At 29.0% G+C, this 25,809-nt stretch overlaps 2 protein-coding genes and 1 pseudogene across 2 annotated transcripts; 2 read left to right on the top strand and 1 right to left on the bottom strand.

Moving 5' to 3' along the window:
• Window positions 1-5,503: 5,503 nt before the first annotated feature.
• LOC111283136 (DNA glycosylase superfamily protein) lies at window positions 5,504-9,861 on the top strand. The gene is made up of 5 exons (XM_089746594.1): window positions 5,504-6,045; window positions 6,485-6,685; window positions 8,837-8,893; window positions 8,970-9,214; window positions 9,331-9,861. Exons 1-5 carry the CDS (start codon window positions 5,680-5,682, stop codon window positions 9,350-9,352), a joined length of 891 nt encoding a protein of 296 aa, XP_089602720.1. The 5' UTR covers window positions 5,504-5,679; the 3' UTR covers window positions 9,353-9,861.
• Window positions 9,862-9,998: 137 nt separating this feature from the next.
• LOC111274863 (uncharacterized) lies at window positions 9,999-11,678 on the top strand. The gene has a single exon (XM_089746595.1). The coding sequence runs from the start codon at window positions 10,679-10,681 to the stop codon at window positions 11,390-11,392; it is 714 nt and encodes a 237-aa protein (XP_089602721.1). The 5' UTR covers window positions 9,999-10,678; the 3' UTR covers window positions 11,393-11,678.
• Window positions 11,679-12,050: 372 nt separating this feature from the next.
• LOC111283127 (peroxidase 31 pseudogene) lies at window positions 12,051-13,795 on the bottom strand (annotated as a pseudogene).
• Between the last annotated feature and the right edge of the window lie 12,014 nt (window positions 13,796-25,809).

Here is a 25,809-nt window from a genome sequence, read left to right as displayed (position 1 = left end):
ATATATATTTATTTACTTATTCATATGTCACATGTTAGAATTTCTAGATTAGGAATATAATTATAGATTATTTGAAAGTAAGTAAAAAGTGAAAATTTTAAAATTTGAAAATAAATGAAATTCATCCAATGATGAAATTTTAAAAAAATTATAGGTGTATAATTTTTTTAGAAATTTTTAGGTGAGAGAACTTTTTATAGATTCAGTCAAGGTGTTGGAAGATTTAGAAATTGGTTTTAATATCATAATTTTTTTTATTTCTAATTTGAAAAATTAAAATTGAAAATAAATTATGGTGATTTAATTGCATGATTAATTAAATTGTGATTGCATGATTATTGTATTTTATTGAATTGTGTATTTTTATTTTATTGGATTGTGTATTTTACTATATATTTATATGTATCTCTTTTTCATAAACTGTTTAATAACTCCGATGAAAAAGCCTTTTCAAAGAAATAAGTGTGTTACTTGAATATTCCTGAGGTGAGGAATATTTTTAGGAGGTTGACCAAAGTATTGGAGAAAACCTAAAAATATGTTCAATATTAAAATATTTATATTAAAAAAACAAATAAATTAATAAAATGAATTAGGAATAAGAGACCATTGAATTAAGGCCTAAAAAAATTAAAATTAATTGGTACCAAGTTGTGGGAATTGTAAATGTGCTATAACCTTTCTTACATGTAACCAAACCCAGTTCTGTTTAGAAGATCAAAATCTATTCTTTTTAGGGACCCTTAGTTTACACTTAGAACAACCTTAGAAATGACAAATGCACTTAGGTGATTAATCACACATAGTTAAAAAAAGATTGATAGCAACTCTATGTTTTGTGTTTAATGGGTTAGTTTTAGGACTATATACATTACGTCAATACTCTTTAATGCCAGCAAGTTTTGTACAATGAGTAAAGTTGTGTACATTTCAAAAGACTCAATGTTCCAACAAAAAATATAGTTATGGACAAACCCTAAATTGGTTGCAGTTTTACATTTTGTAAAGTTTTATACACTTTAATGCTAGCACAATCAAACCCTAAACTGGCTACATTGAAATTTCCCAGCAAAAAGAAACACAATGTTCTAAACTACATTAAAATTTGTCAGTATAATCAAACACAATGTTATAATAAAAAATACAGTTATGGACAAAACAAGCTTTTCTTTCACACTACAAACTTTATTCATTATGCAAAATTCTAAACCTTTTGCTACTTAGCCATGAGCTTCCTGACAACATGCTTGAACAAGGTTTTCATAGAAACTGGACTATGTGAAAGAGATATTGAACCCTAAATTGCACATAAAGATAAAAACTATTAAAAAAACATAATCTGGTAGTAACCTTAAAGCCAACCAAAAACCAAAATTTCAATTTACTTACTTCATTAGAAGTTAGAGAGTAGAAGTAGGATTCAATATTACATTTTATGTATCACTTTGTGAATGTTGCGTACCTAATGATGCATTTTTATGATACATAGTCTAACTTGAACCCTTAAATATAACAAACAATGATGATTAGACAAAATTAATATATAGCTAAGTTACTATTAACCAATATAAATATAAATACATCATGCATCTATCTAAGTGTTACATCATGTAATGGAATTGACTGTTGTTGCTATTGTTAATGGTTTGTTGCTGTTGGTATTCCTTATTGTCAAAATTAGAATTGACTAAAACTGACTATTATTACTGTTGTTGATGGATTGTTATTATTGAAGGTTTACTATTATTGGTGGTTTGTGCTATTAGATTGGGGGATTTGCTGTTATTAGATAGAAAAAAAATTAAAATAAACAATATTAATTCAACAAGATTGCACAAAATTTTGAAATTGTAACTATTAACTGTAATTGATTGTACCTATAGAATGTTTTTGCAAGACCTTTTATTGTGAAATTTGTATCTATATTTGGAACATGACATTGTGACACATGTTTTCTTAACCTTAGCATCTATGGTCCTTACTTTATCAGGTTCTTTTCTTCTCTTAATCTTAGGTCTGCCAGGTTGTTTTATTTGTAGCTCTAGAGGTTTTGGCTTATAGTCACATGAAGGCCAACAATTCTCACCCCTGATTGGATTGATGGCTTCCTTGTAGATCTTCCTTTATCTATCAATAATGTAATATTCATGCACATAGTCTTCCGACCACTCATTGTTCAACAAAATTACAAAAATTGCATGTGGGCAAGGAATACTAGATGACTCTCATTTCTTACAGCTACATAACTGTTTATCTAGGTTAACTACGTATTGGCCTATTAGACTTTTTATTTCAAACGTTCTCTGTGTAGATGGCTATAGTCAATAGTTTCCAAATAATTCTTTGTTCCTGTCAAGTTTCTTTTGAAACCTTACGCAAATCAATCCAAAATACTTCTCTACAGCATTCCTTTTCACATAGAATCTATTCATCAGTTTAAGTTTGATTGTTTCACACCTGGTTGGAATTGGCTTGTTTCTAGCATCCAAAATGTACTTGTTAAGACATTCGTACAATTTGTTAAGTAGAATATCATATTTAAAGACTATACTGAAATGAGACTTTGACCAATCCTATGCTGACCTTTCTAAAAGCCAACCATAAGCTTTCAAACCCTATGATAAAAAAATAATTGATTAGACAGAACAGTTAAACTAAAAGTTAAACCAGAAGCATATAATTTATCTTTTATTTGTCAGACATCCAAGTCCAACTGTTTAATTTTCCATCTTCAGATCCTCTTTCAATCTTTCAATGAACAAGGTCCATGTTTTATTTGTCAGTGTTTTGAAATTCAAGCCATTTTTTTCCTATTATCATCATCAAATCCATCAATACTATAAAGATCATCATCGTGATTAACTCATAATTCTTCTGTCTCCTCATGATCAGTATCTCCATCACTTTTAGAATCTACATAATTTTCAAAATTCACATAATCTTCTTTCTCATCCAACTCATATTGACTATCCTTATAATAAGAGTCCTCATTATCCCTATAGTCAAAGTCCTGACTCTTAGTTTCATTTTTATTACATATATTTCCATGAAATTATTCTACACTAGACCTGTTTGCAGTAGTATTAGGCTTTTATACATTAAACTTAACATATACCCTAGACTGTTGGTAAACAACAATGTACTTACTTAGAGGTATACGCTCACACATCTTCATCACATCAGCATCAGGGGTAACTTTTACTAATCTATGCTCATTATCAAGCATTTTTCAAAAATACATATTAAATCCAATATGCCTTATCATATTTATCATGTTATGAAGTTCAAATAAAGACATTTATTAACCTCATACAAGTCAAAATAAGCTATTTGTCCTACTATATATTAACCACCTAAAAAAAAACCCCCATGATGCAAAACTATAATGAAGTAAGGGAAAATCGTCTACCATGCGTAAAAAATAAAAAAACAATATTGTTGAAAGAGATAACACTATCAAGGATAGACTATTAAAAAATAAAATCAATAAAATATTCAAAAACAATATTGTTGAGTTGTGGTTCCTTAACTATGGGTCAAATTCTATATTGATCCCTAAACTTTGAAAAGTTCTAACTGAATCCTTAATTGCCCAAACGTGTGTAAATTTGATCTCTTAATCTGGACTATATTGACATATGTTTGGGTAATTGAGGATTTAATTAGAACTTTTCAAAGTTTATAAACCAATATAGAATCTAACCATATAGTTTAAGAACCACGTGTGCTATTAATAATTAATGTTTGATTATGTAATTTAATTGCTGGAGGTTGTGAATGATATTATATCAATATGTAAATAGGAATTAATGTTTGATTATATAAATATGAATTGTAAGTCTAATGAATCTGTAGCATTGTTGAGTGATATTGTATCAATATGTTTAGTTTTTTTTTTTTTTAATGTTTGGTCTTGTATGAGAGTGTTGTTTATTATATGATTTTATTGTATGGGATTGTTGTTTATTATTGTTTATTCTATATGATGTGAAATTCACTATGCAAATTATAATTCTAGATTGAATGTTGATCTGTATCTATTGAAATGGTTCCTTGGAATTGTATTTAATATGTATGTAGGTCATAGTTGTTAATATGACATATGCCTTGACAACGGTGGTGATTTTATTGACAGGTTTTGACTTAAAATAACTGATTAACTAAATAATTTTATTTTTGTTGCCTTTCAAGCTTTTGTTTTATTATTATTGGTACTTTAAAGTTGTGATAGTTATCAATGATATTCTGTCTTTAATTCATTTGTGACAGTTAGCAATGATTCTCATTTCCTTTATTAATGATTCCTTTTATCCTGCCAGTTATTTTGTTTAATTTAATCTTTCTTTTAAATCTTGTCAACATATAACATTAGTTGTTATTTGCTTTGTTATAATTTAGCTTTTGACTTGTCATATTTTGTCAATGGTTCATGCAAGGAGGGGTTTATTTAAAATGTATGTAAATTCAAAGTGGCTAACTAATGGTTTAGATGTAAAGTGTATGTTTAGGGTTTTGTCAATTTGTGTTGTTTATAAGGCAGGCAGAACATCTTAAAATAATGAAGCCTTAAAACGTAAACCCTAAAATAATCACTAAATCTAAACTAGGCTCATACAAAATCGAATAGGATTAGTAAACAAATCAAACAATTCCCAAACATGAAAAACCCTAAAAAATTTTTCGAAGTAAACACAAATAATAAACAACCCAAGTCATAAATAATGCAAAATTATCCAAAATCATAAATAAACAAGTAAAAAAAAAACCATAAACAATGCTACTATCGTCCTCTCTCAACTTCTAACTCATGATATTCCCTTTTTATAACCCCAAAACCACGCAATCCCTTTTTGGCTGGTCCTCTCATTGAGAAGTAATCTCCCTTGGTCGATCTTCTTTTACAAGACAAGCAAAATCTACTCACGTCACAAAGTTCACTCATTCCTAAAAACGTCTTTCTCTTTCACATTGTTTCACAAATTTTTTTCTCTTTCATAGTATTTTTTAGTCTCTTACTATTTTTTTTAGTCTTTTTTTAGCTTTTGTCTGGTCAACATTCGTTTTTTTTTTTTTTGCCTTTTCTATTTTATGATTAGTTTAAGAGTCGATAAAAAATTCTATGTAATGTGTTAAAACATTTAAAAAATTTCACATAATACCACTAGTTCAGATTATGTGTCATGTCATATAAGATTACAGTCAATTTAGATGGTCTAACAGACAAAATGCTATATTGATATATGTTTAGACAATTAAGAACTTGATTAGAATTTTATAAAATTTAAAGACCAATATAGAATCTAGTCTAAATTTTAGGAATCGCATGTGTATTAACTCTTATTGTATTCATATTTATTTATTTTATATTTAATTTTTTATCAAAAAATAAAAATTATTATATCACAATTGATATTAATGTACTAAATGTAAAATATATTTTTCTATTTTTTGTTAGAATTTTAAATTAAATTACTTTTATATTTTATATTTTCATATATAAAGTGTTTAAAATTATCATATGTACACTAACATTAATAATTGATTGCAACTTAGAGGGTATCCGAAGTTCAAAAATGAAATGAATTTATTATTAGTATCAATTCTCCCTCTAAACGGCTCGTCGTTGATTTGCATTCACAAAGTAGGCGGTGCCAATTGCCAAACCCCTTCAAAATCAAAATGCAGAAAACCCGCAAAAGGAGGCAGCTTCAGCTCGATAGCCACTCCAAAACACCCAAAACCACCACTGAAGAGCCATACCCATCTCACCATAGACCCACTCATGAAGAATGTAGAGCCGTGAGAGATGAGCTCTTGGCTCTCCATGGTTTCCCTCGAGAATTCCTCAAGTACCGCATTCAGAGACTCATAAAAAATGAGTCCCACATTAATGAAGCAAAATCAGAGCCCTTGAATAACAATGTTGATGGGGAAGAGAGTGTGTTGGATGGTCTGGTGAAAACTGTGCTCTCTCAGAATACTAACGAGCTTAATTCCCAAAAGGCTTTTGCTTCTCTAAAGTCTGCTTTTCCCACCTGGGAAGATGTAAGCTTTCTGGCTTTTCTTTCATTTTTTTTTCTCGTTTTAGCTTGATGGGTATTTATGAATTTGGAGCTTCATAGTTAGTTTTCATTGATTTGACTTCATTTTTGGCTTCATTGTTTATCAGTTAATAACAAGAATTTCCTTTCCCTTTTTTTCTTAAATGTTTCTTCTTATGTATTTGCTTGATGAAGAATTGGATATATTTGGAACTTTTTGCATGTTTTTAATTTCTATTATAGCATGTTATGGTATTGTGTTGTTTTAACTTAAGATGCTTCTTAAGTTATGCGGGATTAAGGAGTGCTTAGTCATGAAGGGTGAATTTGAATATATATATATATATATTTATAGATATGTATATTGTTCAGTGTTTTAATTTGGAGTCACATTTTAATAAGTGATTTGCGTTATATGTTGTTAACTTTGATTTTTATTCAAGGTACTCACTGCGGAATCGAAAAGACTAGAAGATGTAATAAGATGTGGAGGCCTAGCCCCAAAAAAAGCCTCTTGTATTAAGAATGTATTGAGCTGTCTGCATGAGAGAAAAGGCAAGCTATGCTTGGAGTACTTACGAGATCTGTCAATTGATGAAATTAAGGCTGAGCTCTCCAATTTCAAAGGGGTTGGCCCTAAGACAGTAAGTTTCCACAGATGGGCTTCAATATATATGTTTAGTGATTTGAACCTAGTACTTTTGGCTGAAGGAAAGGAAATATACCACTGCTTACTTCTTTTAAGCATTGAAGGAAATAGGAGAATGCTTGCGCTTTGGATAGTCTTATTTTTCATTTGGATGTGTTATCTGCATGCCTAAGATTAAATTTATTGCTTTCTCGTTCATGGCAAGTTTGCTTTTGTTGCTTATCTTTTTATGTGGTCACATTGGTTGTCATGGCATAGTCTCCTGCAAGCATTAAATCATTCTATTTTTCCTTTTATGCAGCAAGCAAGCAAGCAGGAAAAATGTATTTTTCCTTCACCAATCACTGACTTTTGGGCTTGAGGGCAAATAACGCTACTCATTAATGTGTCTTTGTGATCATGCAAACTCCATACTCCATAGTATAGAATGTTTGTGCCCACTAAGTTGCAATTTTTACTCTATTTATAATGCTTGGCCTGTGTCTTTTCATATTTCCTGTTTTTTTCTAAAATAGCATCCTATAAGTTCTGTAATCTTACTTGTTTAGATCCATAAATTCATTTCATTAATCAGGGGAAAAGAAACAAAAACTGCAGTCATTGATTATTTTTTACTCAACCAAGGTATTAGCAGTCCAGCAAAATACTAAATGATGTGGCCTACAGGAGATATACTGTATGTGATAATACTCTATTTACTGACATGATAAACCTGAACATGTTATTTACCAAATATATAATAGTTTTTTGACCTTAATTGCAAAAGGCAAAATGCAGGAATTTGTAGAGTTATGCACCTTTGGATACTGATGGCTGTGCTATGGGTTTTGGAGCCCACTCCGGCCTTATATTTACACATTGCTGCATCTATCCTTTCTCAGGGTCAAAACTACTTCCATCTTTATCTTTAATAGTTCTCTGATGGATTTTGATTCACCATTTCATTTGTCCACTGGTTGGAACCTAACCCATGAACGATGATGGATTTCCTTACCCTTCATCTTTCTAACCCCCAAAAAAAGAGCCCAATGAAAACTAAGTTAGTGGTCCATGAAAATATATTTAGTGAATGAGCCCTCTAGTAAGACCTATCTCTTTGGTCTAAAATATTTTTCTATGTAGGCATGATAAAGGGAAGAGTTCATGCCTGCATGATTAGATATAGTCATGCTGTTAGTGTCAAGTTATCAAGTCTCTTTCAATATATGAATGCCTCACAATTTGTTGAATAGAATAGAGTTCAGCGTCTTTTTTATTGCTTACTATAAAAGGCAGAAAGTGCTATAAGTGGATTTTGTTCTCTACCCATGGAAACAATTCTTGGAAATATTCCAGCATAGAGAATTGAACTAAGTATCTATCTTATGTCTTTACTTGACAAGCTCCGGGATCCTGCACCCATGTTTGATGAATTCCATAAGTATTTTTGCTTACTAATTGCATGTGTGTGGAAGCACTGATGTATGAATCTATCTTCTATTTTTATGGACAGGTTCATTGACTTTGCCAATGTCCTAGATGAAATCTAATTGAGAAAAAGCAAGTGGAATATAATTCAAAATAAGTTTTTAATATCATTGTTGTTTTTTTCTTCCAGATCTTCATTTTAAACTGAGATTCACAAATCTTGTCTTCCATAATTTATTTTGGCATGGTATCTGAGTTGAATTTTCACAATCACCAGAATATGATATTATTCTTTTTTACCATCATAATTTCATTGTTGCTTGACTTAAATTTATATGCTCATTCACATGTTATTGATATGAAATTAAAAGATAAGTAAATAAAAAGTTAAACTAATAAGAAATCCATGCTAGTGTGCATGTTATTCATAGAATTAGATTGAGAACTTGATCATGATGTGGAATTGCCACATGTATGTTACTTAAAAGAAATCTTTATGTTGTAGACCTTGTATCAAACTGACTAGGTTTAGGTAGTATGTTAAAGTTCATAATGCTAGTTTTGCTAGTTTCTGATTTAGATGTAATTTTTTCTCTGTTTAAATTCTTCTGGAGTGTGGTCCTGTTGTTGATGTTATGATTCAGCTTCTTTTTTTTTTTTTATTGTGGATTACTTAATATTCTCAGCATCCAGATCCCCAGTTTAATCATATAGAAACTCAATACGTTGTGGATGGCAGGTGGCTTGTCTTTTGATGTTCAATCTTCAGCAAGATGATTTCCCAGTGGACACACATGTGAGTAGAAGATTGCTCCAGTTGTTTTAACTTCAATTATGAAACTTATTTTTTAATCTCTCAAATATCTCTGCAGGTGTTTGAGATTGCTAGGGCCATTGGTTGGGTCCCAGCTATAGCGGACAGGAATAAGACATACCTTCATCTAAACCAAAGGATCCCAAATGAACTTAAGTTTGATCTGAACTGTCTTCTGTATACACATGGTAAACTTTGCCGCAAATGCACAATAAAAGGAAGTAGCCATAAAAAGTTGGCACTCGATGATGATTCCTGTCCCCTACGTGATTACTTCAAGAACTCTAACACGAACAAAATCAAGTAATCTTTTTACTTCAATCTCAGGTCCATAATTAACTTCACTTTGTTTTCCTTTTCTCTGCACGGCAAAAAAAGTATTGCTCTTAATTATTTGGTTTTGAGACTTTGCACCACAGGATTAGAAAGAAAAATTCATGAAAAAGTTGCACATATAGTGACATCAAAGAAGGTGAGTACCAATAAACATATGAAGGAGACACTATACGGGCACCCAGATAATGTAGTGCCTGCATAGTGCATAAGCAGTCTTCCTAAAGAAAAAAACAAATTTTGTAGTACATTGTGAAGGAAAAGAAGAGTGGGATGAGAAAACCATCCAATAGTTTGTACTTGTCCCAGAAGGTTAAAAGTGTAGTATCCGATAATTGGATGCATAACTTTTTTTGCTGAAGTATGAGTCTCAAATGACTTCACATTGCTATAAAGTTTCCTTATTTGTATAGCATTTGGTGTTTGCACGATTTAAAAAGATATGACTAGATCTCTTGGTTATCCTTTCTTAGTAGATATGCATACATCATTATCCACTTATTCTTCTTTTTGTTTCTTAAGCAAACTGCTATTGTATTTTCAGTTGCTGGAAGAGTTGTTATAAAATGTAATGGGTGTAAATGAATAGAACGTTTGACAAATAGTTCGTAAATAAATTTGATTTTTGTTTATCTATGTTCATTTATTAAGCTTAACAAACAATTACGAACAACATTTTGGGGTTCATTAATTAAATGAACATATGAACATATCACAAACATAACAAAATTTATTTTGGTTCATTTACACCTCTAATAAGATAGTTTAATTAGAGCCAAAGTCACACTACTACAGGGATCACAATTTGCAGTTACTGTTTGTATAGAAGGATGTAGATATTTTGGGGGGTTTTGGAAGTTAGTGCTGTCCTAGCTAGCATTCTCATCTCTTTTTGACTTTTGGCATTACTTTAAATCTTTACCAAATGTTATCACTTTAATTATCATATATAAATTTTAATATGTTTAAGTTGTTATGTAATCGCATGTTGAAGTATTATTGTTCGTTAAGAGTTTTTATATAAAATAAGGTGGTATCAAAATAGACTGCTTTGATATGCATATCTGCTGAGGAATATATTAAAACTTTTTATTGCTGAGTTTAAATGTCGGGATTGTAAGTATTGAAATTTGAACCCCAAATTTATTGGACTTCACCTTTTAAGAGTGATAGCATGTATCAATTGATCTATTTTTGGGTTCATTTCTATGCTTTATTTTATGTCTTTTGCTGCTAATATATGGGGAAAAAATCCAAGCAGGTTGTAGCTTGCATCACTAAATCCCAATGAGCTTTCTATAAATAGGAGAAGCATACTAGGATGTCTTAGACTTTCTATATAATAGAATAAGAAGAATAAGATAAACACATTGCTGCTTCCAGCCTTTTCTTGCTTGTAAAAGTCACGTTTGATGGTTTCACTTCAAATTTCATATGGGAAAGGAACGATTGAGGTTATTTGGGTTTGAGCTGAGTTTTCATGAAAGGCATGAAAACTGTCTTGATGGATCCGAAGAAGTGAATGATTCAGGTAAGTCTTCCGAGAAAATTTTGTCTAAGATGGGGAAAACTGTTAAAGAGAAAAGTCTGACTAGGAAACTGGAGAATAAGAGAAAGTATGAATGTCAGTTTTGCCTCAAGAAGTTTACAAACTCACAGGCACTTGGAGGTCACCAAAATGCCCATAAGTCTGAGAGGCAAAACAAGAGAAGAATGCAGCTCCAGCCAAAGAGCACAAACTCGAGTTTTGCAGATCAAACTCCCCAAGATTACAGTTTTGTGGGTCAACATTGCTCTCTTCCATCTTCTAATTCTTTTTCTTCTTGTGCATCTGAGTTTACACTGTTCAAGGAGTTTCCAAATAACTTCAAGTCGCTTGATCAGAATCAAAATTTATACTTCAACATGGCTGGATTCTGTCATTCTTTTCCTTTGCCTTCTAATGACCATTTTGAGAAAGGTGCTTGCGGAAGGCACATTGTCATCAAGCCGTCTCCGTCTTATATTTCAAAGGATTCTCAGAGTCTGTATAATCGGTTAGGACTTGCTCCACCAGCTATCCACAGCTCCTCCAGAAATTGGAATGATAAAGTGGAAAAATGCCGTTCACCAGTTTACAAATTATCTGGTCTGGATTCTGAAGTATGATGATAATATAATAAATTTGTCCATGATATCATAAATTTTTCTAGAAATTTCTCTCTATGCTTTCTTTCTATTTTTTTTTTCCTTTGCCATCTAACTTCCTATTAAAAACGAAACAACATTTTCTGAGTGGATTATTATTATTGTTTTCGATCGGAAGATCAATTGCCTGTAAATTCCTTTTCGAGAACAATACTTGACTATCTTGCTTGAATATGTTATGTGTGAGAATTATTCTTCTATTCAAAAATCTGCTGTTTACAGTGCGCAAGACAGGGCACGCATTGCTTACATCAGAGTCTCGTATATACAAGGTTGAGCTTGTAGTTTAGACCCTTAAAGTGACATTATCGAGTCAAGTATTGAGTTTTCTTTAATTTTATTTTCAAGTCGAACCTTTACATTTAGATTGAATGTTTAACATAATATAAAAATTCAAGTGTTCTGCGATTCATGTTTTATACCCTTTTCTTTGCTCGTAGTAGTTACACCTACACATGACGGAGGTTTGCGCTTATAACCGTTCTGAGTTTGTCATATGTAGATACGCCTACAAGAGATGGAAGTATGTTAAAAGTGATATTAGTTTATATTCAAGTTAAACATGTTTACTTACAGCTAATTGATTTTAGGCCAATACTTGTATCATTTGCTAATGTGTTATGTGTACTGAACAGTATTAAGATAAGCTCGACCTTAAACCTTAGGATGCCCATAATTTTTCCCCTGAAGTATGTCAGAAAAGGAAAAAAGCGATATTGCGATTCTATTGCTTGCTACGAAAGGAGGTAGGTATCTTTACATTACGCTCAAAAGATAAAAAGACAGAAAAAGTTGTCAAGAGCCGCAAATCTTGGTCGGAATGCTAGAAAAAGCAGGGGTTGCTCTTCGTATACCAGCCCCCCTGATTGCAATTTTGCTTACTGTTACCATATGTTTGGGCCCCAAAAAGAAAGAGGAACAAAAAAGGCAGTGGAAAAACTCACTACTCTTTGTAAGTTCCATCACCATGAATTGTACTTTCCGAGCTGCTGGCTTAGGATGGATTTTGACAACCCAAAAGTGCACCAATCAGTGAGGGAAAGGATACTTCATATATAATTTTAATGTTGTTCACTGTTTTGGAATGAAATAGAGAAGAAAAGTTTTGATTCAAATTCTTATTTACTTGAAAAGCCCTCTTAGGAGAATTCTGATGCAGAGCATCCTTTATCATTAAAATTATTACATGATCTTGTTGTAGTCAAGCAGAAATTAATCGTGGTCGTCATCATTTGCAACAACATTAAAGTACTCGTCCTCACATAAAATCGTTTCATAAAAAAGAAAATTATAATTATAATAATACAATACGATCTCTTCATCATTTTAAGCTCACATCCATGGCCATCACCAGAAAAATGAATTCAAAAATCTAAATCTGGATTGAGTTAAAAGCATCGCATTTCCGCCTCACTTCTCCTTTCCTCCCTGTCTTAACCAACCCCATAACGGCTAAGCTTCTCCATCGCTCGAGCAAAATCATTGAAAAATGCTGTCTGGTTTGTAGCATACAATTGTACAAAAGGCCTGGTTCTGGTGTTTTTCAATAACGCATTATCTGATTCTAATAGTCCCATCCCCCTCTGCAAGTTCTGGTAATACATGTTATCAAACTTTGATGGAGTCATGGCATCATTGAAAGCTGACATTGCAGGATTCTTCTCATAATTTTCACATACTTTCTTTAAAGCCGCAGCATACTTTGGATGATAACTAGGATCAGTTGAGTATTTTTGTTGTAGTTGTAAAGCCTGTAAGCAAACTCTTTGCAATGAGAGAATCCAATGGTGTGGCCGCCAGAAAGGGCAACCATTTCTTGAACTGTGAATTTCTAGGATTCAAGCATCCTGATTATCTCATCCATGCTTGTGTTAGCCCTCGGTAGGTTGCCTTCGACGCTGGAGATACTAGATACCAGGCTGTCCTTGTGGCCAAGCTTAACGGTGTAGAAAGGTCCACCAGCGATGTTGATGACGTTACGAGTGGCAAGGGCGAGGATGTCAGCGCATGAGACAATGCCAGGGCAAGAGAGCTCGAGAGCTGTCTTTGCACGTACAATGACATCAAAAGCACCTCTGGAAGAGACAGGTTGATGTCTGCGTCACGTTTAGCCCTGTTAAATGCATTGGAGGAGATGAGGACTGAAGCATCACAGCCTCCTACAATGCAGTCATGGACGAAGGGACGTAGAGTAGCAGCGGAAGTGGTGGGGTTGCTGATATGCTTGTTGGTGACGGTTTCTCGTATGACATTCTCCAACCCAGGGCATGAGGATTTGTAAAACTCAGGGGAGAGCTTGGATTCTGGGAAGGGGATGGAGATGAAGAGGGGAATTACGAGGAACAGAAAGGAAGGAAAAGCCATAATGAGGGAGCGAGGGACAGAAATTAAAGCCTTTCCTTCTGCTTCCCGCTTCCTGTCCCTGAAGGGGTTTTTCCCCTACGGGGAGGTAGAGAAAAAACAAAAGAAAAGAAAAAGATGAAATTCTAAAGGGAAAGGCAAAATGAGAGATGGAAAAATGTGGTGAATTCCATAGATGGGAGGTGTTTTAGGAGAAGCAATTTTCAATACAGGGCTTTATTTGTCAAGAATTTGGTTTTTTTTTTTTATTACATCATAATGATAAAATTTTAATACAAGTAAGAGGAATGAGAAAAGCTTGATTCAAAATCAAGCTCTTGATGTTCTTTCAAACACATTTAATCACTAGATTAAAAACTTGGGGATAAAAATTTTGTTTATTAATTGTTATCAAAGCTTTGCATTATTAATTTTGGCGGATTGCAATTAGCAATTGGGTGTGGACTGTGGAGTGCACGCAATCGGCTTATTTTTCATTATTTCATTATTTAAAAGAGATATGATAGTTTTAAATATTAAAAATAAAATAATTTAAAAATAATAATACATTATGATATAATAATTTTATATTTTACATAAAATAAATATAATATAAATATACAACTAATCATATCTACTTTAACATGGCCTTAATCTATTTTCAAATATGAAAATTTAGAGTAAAAAGTAAAAAAAAAAAAAAATTTGTGATTCTGCATTCTTCGTACTGTCAACAAGAATTTTTTTATTAAACACATAAAAATTTTGAAGAAAAACATATGTTAAATGGGAATTTTCAATTTTGGTTGAAGAAAATTATTTATTGTTTGTGCTTCAAAGCAGTTTGATTTATGTTAGAAAATAAATATACTTATAAATGATCTGCCAAAGGGTTTTCTTTTTTCAAAATAAAAAAAAAAATCACGCCTAATCCATTTTTATTATGAGAATTTCCAACGAAATACTTTAAATTGAATGCGTAAAAACAATGAAATCCCCTTTTGTTTTATCCCCTCGAAGTTAAAATATATACTTTCGAAAATACTCGTTTATACTTTATAATTTATTTACTTTGTCATTAAGCTTCTTAAAAGTATGAGCTTCTAACCGACGTGATAATGATTTTTTTTTTTGTGATTAAAGTAATTATAAATTTAGTTCAAATCATAGTGATTTTTTTATTTCAATTAATTATAAAACTTTCACCTGTAAACATTTAATTCTAAATCTTTACAAAAATGTTAAAAATTAGTGTTGTCGTCTCTTCTCCAACAAAAAAATTAACCGAAGACTGACTTACATGTAACAAAGCAAATGCACTCTTATCTAACATTTCAATAATACATGAAACCCTTAGTGACATTTCAATAATTTATAAAAAATTAAAAAACAAACTCATTCAGTAAAATCAATTTTTTCTTCCATCTAAAACTCAAAGTCACTCTTTCGAAAAATGCTTAAAATAAAAATTCAAATTTATTTTTAGAGATAAATACACATTTGACCTATATACTATATATTTTTTGTCAGTTTAATATCTAAAAAATAAAATTATTAATTTGGTTCTTAAACATTCATTCTGTTATATATTTTTGTAAACCCAACTAATGCCATTTGTTAACTAGTTAACATGCCACGATTATCCAATAAAATATTAATAAGTGTAAAAAAGTTTAGTCACATCATCAATTATTAGCATTAAAAGAAAATTTTTTTATAAATGAAAATTTTTAAAATTTTTTAAAAAAATTTGAAATATTCTAAAAATTATAAAAAAATAAAAATTGAAATATTTCAAAAATTATAAAAAATTATGAAAATCTAAAAATCTAAAAAATTTCAAAAATTTTTCTTAAAATTAAAAAATTTACAAAGATTTAAAAAATTAAAAATTAAAAAAATATATTTTGAAAAAATTCTAAAAAGTTTTCCTTTTTTTAATTTTATATTTTTTTAATTTTTCATAAATTTTCAATTTGTTGGATTTTTATTAAAATTTTAAGGCTTTTTATTTTTTATTTTTATAATATTCTTAGGATGTTTTATATTTTTTAAAAATTTTAGAATTTTTTAAAATTTTTTAGAATTTTTTAAATCTTTTCGATTTCAAAATCATTCCTTATTGTATCGAGACGAATCCAAAGTCATTGGCTATAGACTATTTTGACATCTCTATCAATTAACACATTTTGTTGTAATATTTCTTTAATTAAAAAATACAAAAAAAAATGAAAAGGAAAAAGCCAAAAAGGTGCCACGTTGACATTTTCATTGTTTTTTTTTTTTTTTTCCCATAAAATTACTTTAATAAAAAAGATAAAAAATGGAAAGGAAAAATTTAAAAAAATTAAAAAAAAATTAAAAAAGAAAAGAAAGCTCAATGGGTATTAAGTAAACATTACAATTGAATGGGGATCCATATGACATGAAATGTTGTCATTTTTATTCATCGATTTTTTTTGTTAAAAAAATTATTTTATTAAAAATAAAAAAAAATAAGAGAAAAAAAAGTGAATTAGGGTTTTATGTGAACACCTACATATTTTTTTTCAAAAAATTATTTAAATTAAAACAAATAAAAAGATAGCATGTTAGACCTTGAATGAAGATCAAACGAAAATAAAAATGAACCATTTATATAATGAATGGATTGATTGATGAATTATATTTTAATTATGTATAAATATATTATTTTTGTTAAATTAAGATATTAAATAATTTTTTATTAATATAATGCATATATATAATTAAATAAATAATAAAAATATAACTTAATATATATAGTCAAGACAAGACAGACTAATATAAACCTACGTCCTATTGGACCTTGATTTTCGAAAAAAATCTCAATTCGATCTCAAGTAAAAAATGTACCTATCAGATCCAAACAAATTGAAACCTATAAAATACAAGTTGCTTTGTTATTCATTCCTTTGTTGACATTTTTCTTAAAAGTTTATTGACTATTTCTTTTATCATAAATTATATGATTAAAAAAATAAAAAAGTAAAAGGAAAAATCAGCAAAATTAAGTTCTATATGTACAAATTCAATGGTTTTTTAATAAAATTATCTAATAAAAATAAAGAAAACAAAAAAAAAAATTCTGAGTTACCATACAACATTAACAATGATGAATTTTGTTCAATATCCTTATTAGAACGAAAGAAAATGAAAGATAGAAAGTTAAAATTAAACTAAATAAATAAGAAACAAATGGGATAAACTCATTTACCTTCATAACGCCATTATAATTAGAAATGTAATCGATTGAGTTTGAGCCAATACAATATTAAGTTTGAATTTAAGCTCGAGTTAAAATTTGAGGTTCAAAACTCAGCTCGAATTTGATCGAATTTTATTTTTTTAGTTCGAGTTCGACTCGAGATAGAAATTAAGCTACTTGAGCTTACTTGATTAGGCTCGATTAATATGTAAAAATAAGTTCGATTCTTAAATTCAACAAAAGCTCAATTATTTGAGCTCGAGCTCAAGTTTGAAATATTTTATTAATTAAAATAATAAAAATATATTTAAATATAAAAATTCGAGTAAACTCACGAGTTACTCGAATTAGGTATAAAAATGCTCGAACTTAGCTTAATTGATGAGTCGAGCTACTTGAACTTAAGCTCGACTCAATAATAATTTAGCCAAATTCGAGTTTTATTTGAATCAAACCCACGTTGCCTACGAGTACTAATATATAATTTATACCTCTAAACACAATCACCTTATTAGAAAAGAAATACAAAAATGATTAAAAAAAGCTAAAGATGGAAAAAGAATGACAATTTTTTTTTAAAGAGATGGATGGTTCACCTTGCACTTATCATTAGTTTGATAATTTATATATTTATATCATATAAAATATTAATAATTTGTGTATTCATATCGTGTTTTATATAAAAATTATGTGTCACAATTTATATCGATACAAAAATATAAAATATATTTTTTTAATTTATTAAACTTATTTATAATTTTTATTAAAACTTTAAATCATATCAATTTTATATATTTTATTTATATCATTTTTATGTCATGTCACTTGTGATTGGCTGTTGGGTTTCTTGCACAACTTGTGATCGATCAATTATTTGCAGGTCATGCCATGTCAATTCTCATTTCTCCACTCAATTAATTCAATTCTTCCTAGATCTAGAGGTTACAGCTACACCTAACTCATATTGTCACACTTTTCGTATCTCTTTAAAACATCTATATTGAGGAGAAGACAAGACCAAACCAGACCAGATCAAACTATGCTGTTATCTCACAATATAGGACTTGGCTTGTCTCGTTCATCTTCGTTCATCTTACCTTGTTTGCTCTTTACATGTCTCAGCTTGATTTCCATTGGACAACTAAGAAGAAACACATGAGAGAGAAAGTTAGCGAGATGCACCATAAGAAAATAAAAATTTAGTTATAGTCAAAATCATTATTTTAATAGTTTTTATTATTGATAAAATTGTTTTGAAAAGATATTTTATCGTTGCCATTAACCATATTATTTAAAAATTAATGTAATAATTTATAATATTATTAAAAAAATAGATATTGTAACGATTTTTAGTTGTTATTATATAAACTATATATTCACAATGATAAAAGTCATTGTGTAAAATTTATTTTAACAACAATAGAATTTTATGTAACATTATTATTATGGTTACAAAAAAATTTTCATAACAATATTTTTTTTGTTGCTAAATTTTTTACATTACAAAATAATATCGTTGCTAAAAATATATTTTACAACAATAAATCACGTTATATAACCTTATTTTAGCAATTAGATAATTTGGTTACAAAAAATGTTACATAACAATATTATTTTAGTTTTATAATAAGTTTCGTAACGATTGCACATCGTTGTTTTAACGATGTTCAACAACTATATAATTTCATTATAAAAACTCTTACATAACCATATTATTGTTGTTACATAACATATTTCGTAACAATTAAATGTTGCTTGTTAAACTAAATTTCAACAACCATAAAAGTTAGTTATAAAAACTCTTAAATAACAATATTATTGTAGTTACGTAGCATATTTTGTAATGATTAAATATCATTTGTTAAACTCTTTTTCAACAACCATAAATATTGGTTATAAAAACTCTTAAGTAACAATATTATTTTTGTAGATTAACATGTTTCGTAACAATTAAATGTCATTGTTTTAATCTCATTTAGCAACCATAAATTTTGGTTATCAAAATCATTTTCATTATAATATTATTTTGGTTGTTTTATAATATTTTGTAATATTTTATATATAGTTGCTAATAATGTTTATCAAATGAACATATCAAATGAAAAAAGATCACAGCACCCAATACAACTAACATGTTTATAAGTTACTTTTAATGCAAAGAAAATTCATAGTAGAAGAGAGGTGGGAGAAGGAAAATTTCAAGTTGATGTTATCTACCTTGCAAATACAACATGTATTGATTAAACATGAGTGTTATTCCCATCATCCCCATCATTATCACATTGCTAGTGCATTTAAAAATACAATTAAACTTGATTTTTGAAAGTGCATTAAAGAATACAGTTAAACTTGAATTTTGAAAACAATTATGCTAATACTTATTTCATAAGACTGTAAAAGAAAGTATAACTGTGCTCAACATATAGCCACATACCCAACTCCTTTTAATCATTTTGAATTCCTATTCATGATCAGCCAAACATCCATAACTTGAAAATAATAAAAGGAAACAAAAATATGATATCAAATAAAAAATAATAACCTCAAAAAATTAAACATATAGGGAGATTCTAGACTTTCAAGCTTCATTATGAAACATCTATAAAAGAGGAGTTCACAAGATTATATTATTTAACACATATGCTTTTAACTCACCCTACATATATAGTATGTTAAGACACAAAAAAGTCATAATACTACTCGTAATTGAAGGTAGAAGGGCATATATTGTAAGAGGAAGTAGATGTATATCAATAATATGCATTTGTATCATTCTAAACATTGTTTAATATATTAATGTATAGTTATTGTCATATATGTATAAAGACACAAATGAATTTGAAGAAATATTGTAAACTATGCAAAATGAGATTGCTACATACAAGAAATTTCCTTAATGTGTTTTAATGGAAATAAACCTAATATTTCAAATGTAGATTCAAATTTTCAAAATCATTCCATTAAAATTTTTCCAAACCAATTAATATTGCATCCTGACATACTTGAAAGCAATGATGGACAAATTATAATACAACCTTCACATAAGAAGAAAAAACAACCAAATTAAACTTGACTAACTTTGCTTGTTTCTTAAAAGAATTCATAGACATCTCTTTTAATTGCTTTTAGAGGCATCTATCACCAACCAATTCAAGGTGAACAATAATTAATAGTTGTGCAAAATGAAAAAAAAATGCATATTTGTACACACATAAATATAACATGTATGCCTAATAATCTTTTTAAAAATGAAAGCAAATATGCAATGAATCTACCTAGTAAGCAAAAATAGTTCTTTGGTCTTTTTTAGGATCAACTTGAAGTTTCACTGCTTCTTTCTTTTCTTTAAATCTCTTGTAACATCCATATTTATTAGATAATTCAAAATATCACCAAAACCATGCTCTAAAACTAAAAGGTTAACATAAATCTACACCAGCATGCCATCCATATCATATTAAAAAAATGCCCATCCAAATGGCACAATAATTCTATAACGTTAAAAGATATAACTTAAAAATCCTCTCACCCCATTTCTTGCCATATCAATAACTCAAATAAACGAATTCTGAAACATAAAAAAATAGCATGAACTTCATCCCCAATGGGTGAAAAATGAGCATCCAACCATGATTTTGAACTTGCTTAGATCATGACAAAGATAAAACAATTAGATTATAATAACATAATGCAAAATATTTTTAATTGAACTTAGTAGTTTTCTAATCATCTCTACAATCGACAAAACAAACCAAAACTTCCACATTGGTGCTAAAAAATTCCTTTTGCACATATAATTTACTTATAAAAAAAATTATAAAAAGGATACTTACTATCTTTAATGTCAATTTCATGTTTTTTCTCTCATTTTTTTTCTCATTCACGATCACTTTCATGCCTCCTGGACCTAACACTACTTCCTTCTTTCATCTTTTTTCCCCTTTTTTTTTTTTTTTTCTTTCCCTTTCCTTTTCCCTCTCTCTACTCCTCAACCTCTTTACATCTCTATTCCTATCCCTATCTCTCTTCTTTTTTCTTTCTTTATCACGGATGCTTCTATGCCTATCCTTCTCCCAATCTCTTTTCTCATTGTCATCATTGTAACGATCGCCTTTCGATTTCTTACTACTATTCTTACATTCATTATCCTCTTCCTCTCTTTCACCATATTTCTTTTTATAACTTTTCTCCCTCTTATACCCTGATTCTCCTATGTCTTTATTTTTTTTCTTTTTATCTTTTTAATCCTCCACTGTTGAAAATTAGGTTGACTAGTTATGGTGTTTTGATAGATATATATGAGTTACAATATATTGAGGTGTCCATATAGTGGTTTTTAAATGTAATTGGTGGGATGTTTTAGATAAAGGTACTTAATTTATGATTGATGCTTATGGTTTTATAAGTATTAATATGAATTGCACTCTCAACACAAATAAGCCATTTGTGTTAGTATTTCAAATAGAGTAAGTATACTACGTTCAAGAACAAAAGATCCTAATTAGCTTGTTGTGATGAAGGTGCATTTACGTGATTTATATAACATTTTAGTTGCCATTGATGAAACAAATGAGTTGAAAGATAATGAAGAAACTTAGCAACAAGATGAATGTTATGAATATGATTGTACAAACATATCATTAGATGATACGATTATAGTAAATAGGCTGTAAAAGGATAACGTAAATGGCAAACAATTCCTTTTGAGGTAGTGGAAGAAATAGAAACAATGATGAATGCAACTGTATCGAATGAAGAGTTCATTGCGAAGGAAAATGATGATGAATTTATTGTGGACTTGGATATAGATAATGGTTTTGATGATGATAATAATATTGAATCATATATGTCTGATGATTGAGTACTTTAATGTGATTTCATTGATATAAACAATTTTTTTATAAAATCAAGTGATATAAATAAAAATTTTCCTTTTCATTCTTAGTTTGAACTAGATTATTTATCCATATAGGAACAAGGTGGATTCAATTAGCTATTATGAATTCCAAGGTTTAACAATTAGTTTGTGAAATGACATGAAGTTGGCAAAAATTTTGAAACTTGAGCATGAACATCACCACTGTTTTGATTGGAAAAATTGATATTTTGTTATTCTACTTACTATTAGTTAACACAGAAGAGCTCTTAGGTGATCTAAAATGTGAGAAGCTGGGCTTTGCAACCATAAGAGTCCATCGAATATAGTGAAATTGATGACCTAAAAGATTTTTAGCCGGTTGAAAGCTTCATACTTTCTTTCTCTAACCACCCTTTGGAGCAACACATTGAAATGATGCTATAAATGCATATAAAGTTTATCTATCTGGTGAATATATATTTGCAACAAACTATTTATCGTCCTATATTATATTAATTATTATCTCCTTGCAATAACACTGTAAAGTAGCTGAAAATATAATTAAATTTCACAAAGAATTGCAACAATTGTTGTTAATAGAATAGGAATTTGCAATGATATCATTATATAAAATATTTTTTTAATTGGAAAATCGATGTAAATAAAATAGATTTGTCACAATAATAATTTTTTATCATTATAAATATGATAAAAATTTTTGTAATAATTTTTTAGTCATTGCATAAGGTACTAAAAAATTAAATTAATGACATTGAAAAATGGTTGCAAATAAAACACAATTTTTTGTTGTCATTACAAATTTTATAAAATTTTCTGTAATAACTTTTTTTTATCATTGTATAAAATATTAAAAAAATAACTTAAGCAATGACCTTGAAAAATGATTGCAAATAAAACAAGTTTTCACAACAATTTTTTTTGTAATTACAAATTTTATAAATTTTATTTTAACTTTTTTTTGTCGTATAAAATATTAAAAAAATAACTTAAGGAACAACTTCAAAAAAATTGTTGCAAATAAAATAAGTTTACAAAACAACTTTTTTTATTGTTACAAATATGATCAAATTTTTCGTAATAACTTTTTTGTCATATATAAAATATTAAACAAGTAACTTAAGTAATTACTTTTAAAAATGATTGTAAACAAAACAAGTTTCCATAACAACTTTATATTGTTGTTGCAAATGTTATCAAATTTTTCATAATAACTTTATTTGTTATTATATAAAATATTAAAAAATAACTTAAGCAATGACTTTGAAAATCGTTATAAATAAAACAAGTTTACATAACAACTTTTTGTTGTCGTTACAAATATGATCAAAATTTTTGTAACAATTTTCTTTGTCATTATATAAAATATTAAAAGATAACTTAAGTAATGACATTAAAAAATCATTATAAATAATATAAGTTTTCGTAACAATTTTTTGTGATCGTTACGAAAAGTAGAAGATTTCACAACAATAAATTTTATTGTTATATAAAATATTAAAAAATTTAATTACACAATAATTATAAAAAGTCGTTATAAATATACTAATATTTCGCAATGATATTTTTGGTCATTGCAAAATAGAGTTGCCAAAATTTTTATCGCTTTATAGTTTGTTTCAAAATTCCAATTTTTATTAGTTGGCATTTGATGTTGGTGTGGTTGGACTAATGGGTATTAATCAATTGAACTTTTTTTTCTTTTAGCTCGGATAGTTATTTTCATTTGGTTCTTGAGGATATGTTAGAGAAGGAAAAGGAAAATGTAAAGAATGTATTTATCTAAACTCCTCACCTTTTAGGACCTATACAATTTTGTATATATGTTTATTCACTTGATTGAACTTGATACAACAAATGGCATGTTTCTATTACCTTGAGAATTATGCATCCAAGGAAAAATTTATTCTTTAGTAATCGAAGGAAGATGAAGTTTTGATTGAGTTAATGGAGGCTATTTCCACTAAAAAAAAAGGTTTTTAATAGCATTTTTTTTTCATATTTAATGACGTTTATAAACGTTACTAAATGAGTTACGATGTTTGCTAAAAGTACCGCTAAAAGCATCAACGATACCTATGTTGAAAAAATAACAGCATTTTAGGAAAAAACGCCACTAACTTAACGATGTTTGTATAAAAAAATTGTGCACAAAAATGCCATTAAATTACAAAATTAGCAGCATTTGTGCGAAGAATGCCACTAAATATAACGGTGTTTTTTACATGAACACCATTAATTAAGAAATTTAGTGACGTTTTTCACTACCAATGCCACTTAATTAAGAAATTTACTTTTTTTTTATTTCTTTCAATATTTACTACTATAATTAAATAAAAAATTATTAAAAGAAATAAAAATAAATTTAAATTTATAAACTAGATATTATAAATATTTAAATATCTAAATACAAACACCAATTAAAAAAAAACTTAAAGAATACTTGGCATGAGAAAGCAAAAACATTATTATTAAATCAACAAATACATTGTACAAGCCTTTCACGTGAACAAGTGAGTTTTGCCATTGACGAGTTACATGTAATCTTATAAATCATGAGAGGCAGCATACTACAAAAGAAATAGAGTTTCCTAATACATCGTTGAGTTTTTAGGAAGAGTAACAACCACTTTTCTGACCAACAGGTTGTCCTTGGATCTATACTGTCAGAGGCTTTGCATTGTTCATGGTCAGTTGGCTTGCCATTTTACAATAAGAGGTAATTTTAAGGAGTGAGCAAAACACACATAAAGTAATTGTCAATCAATAGAAACTAAGGCTTTTGAGGTAAATATCATAGCAAATGGTTTGTTGATCCACAAGTTTTTTCTTATAGATTGAATAATAAACCCTGATAGCTGGGAAACTAGTGCAAGAGATTCCACAAATGTATGGAAAAACATTGCTTAAGCAATTTTTGCTCCTACAAAGATTTTATGCCTATCAAAGATTTTAAGCAATTTCATACTTAATAAGCCTAATGAAATTGAATTTCCCATCTGAAAAAAAAAATCATAGAATACCTAATAGCTTAATGAAGAGGTATGCACAAATCATCATAAACATGCCTATCAAATTGCAAATTAACTGCTTAAGCCAAAAAAAAAAAGTACTTAAGCAAAAAAAAAAACATATTATTTAAACCTCAAAGATAGAAAGCATTCAATATAAAAACATACCCATGGCTTTAATTTTATGGCCTGGGAACTCCATCCCTAGTATGAACCCGCATATTTTTGAACCCTCTCTCATAAATATTGGACATACTTTATCACCTACAAAAGAACATTGTAGCAATCAAGAAATATTAGAAGGATGACAACTCACCTTAAATGGGAAGCTAATAATACACCTCATTTGATCGGGAAAACAAGCAAAACGTGGGGAAGGAAGGAAGCTAGCCGAAAATTTCAGCTAGTGCAGAACTCGTTATGGGCAACTGTCCATCTTTCAAAATATCCCTGAGATGACTTGGCATTTTTTAAGGTTGAGATTGCATCATTTGAAGCTGGGATCAAACATTAAACAAGCTTTCATTCAACTATATAAGAGCCCCTTCTTCATACACGCCTCAGTATTTTTTTCTAGCAGGAACTTCAAATGCTGGTAGCTTAATAGCTGCTATGTTCTTGGCTGTTCAGTCTTTGTTCTTTATTTTTCCTTTTGTTTTAAATTTATTTTAAGTTTCTTTCACATTCTTTGTTATTTAACTCTACGTTAGCTCCTTTAAGCAAACATTTTCCATTTAAACTTGCAATTTCAGTTTATTCAACGCATTTTTTGAGTTTCTAGGTTTGATCTTAGCTACTTTAATTAATTTTCAAGTTGATTTCAGTTTCAACAAATTATAAGCTTTTTATATGTTATTCCTCTACTTGTTAGCTTGATTTACAGTGCTTCCTTTTGATCAAATAGTTCTAATTGAGCTAGCAAATT

Source organism: Durio zibethinus, chromosome 17 (genome assembly GCF_047325235.1).
Source record: "Durio zibethinus cultivar Kanyao isolate XHJ-2024 chromosome 17, ASM4732523v1, whole genome shotgun sequence".
NCBI classification, from domain to species: Eukaryota; Viridiplantae; Streptophyta; class Magnoliopsida; order Malvales; family Malvaceae; genus Durio; species Durio zibethinus.
Note: the sequence above shows the minus strand (reverse complement) of the source record. Positions and strands in the feature narration are given on the sequence as shown.

What these genes read in the sequence shown, in the direction of transcription:
- LOC111274863 (XM_089746595.1), top strand. Translation starts at nt 10,679, where the DNA reads ATGGGAAAGGAACGATTGAGGTTATTTGGGTTTGAGCTGAGTTTTCAT.
- LOC111283136 (XM_089746594.1), top strand. Translation starts at nt 5,680, where the DNA reads ATGCAGAAAACCCGCAAAAGGAGGCAGCTTCAGCTCGATAGCCACTCC. An exon ending in CTTTTCCCACCTGGGAAGAT is followed by an intron (nt 6,046 to 6,484) that starts GTAAGCTTTCTG and finishes TTTTTATTCAAG; the next exon opens with GTACTCACTGCGGAATCGAA. An exon ending in ATTTCCCAGTGGACACACAT is followed by an intron (nt 8,894 to 8,969) that starts GTGAGTAGAAGA and finishes ATATCTCTGCAG; the next exon opens with GTGTTTGAGATTGCTAGGGC.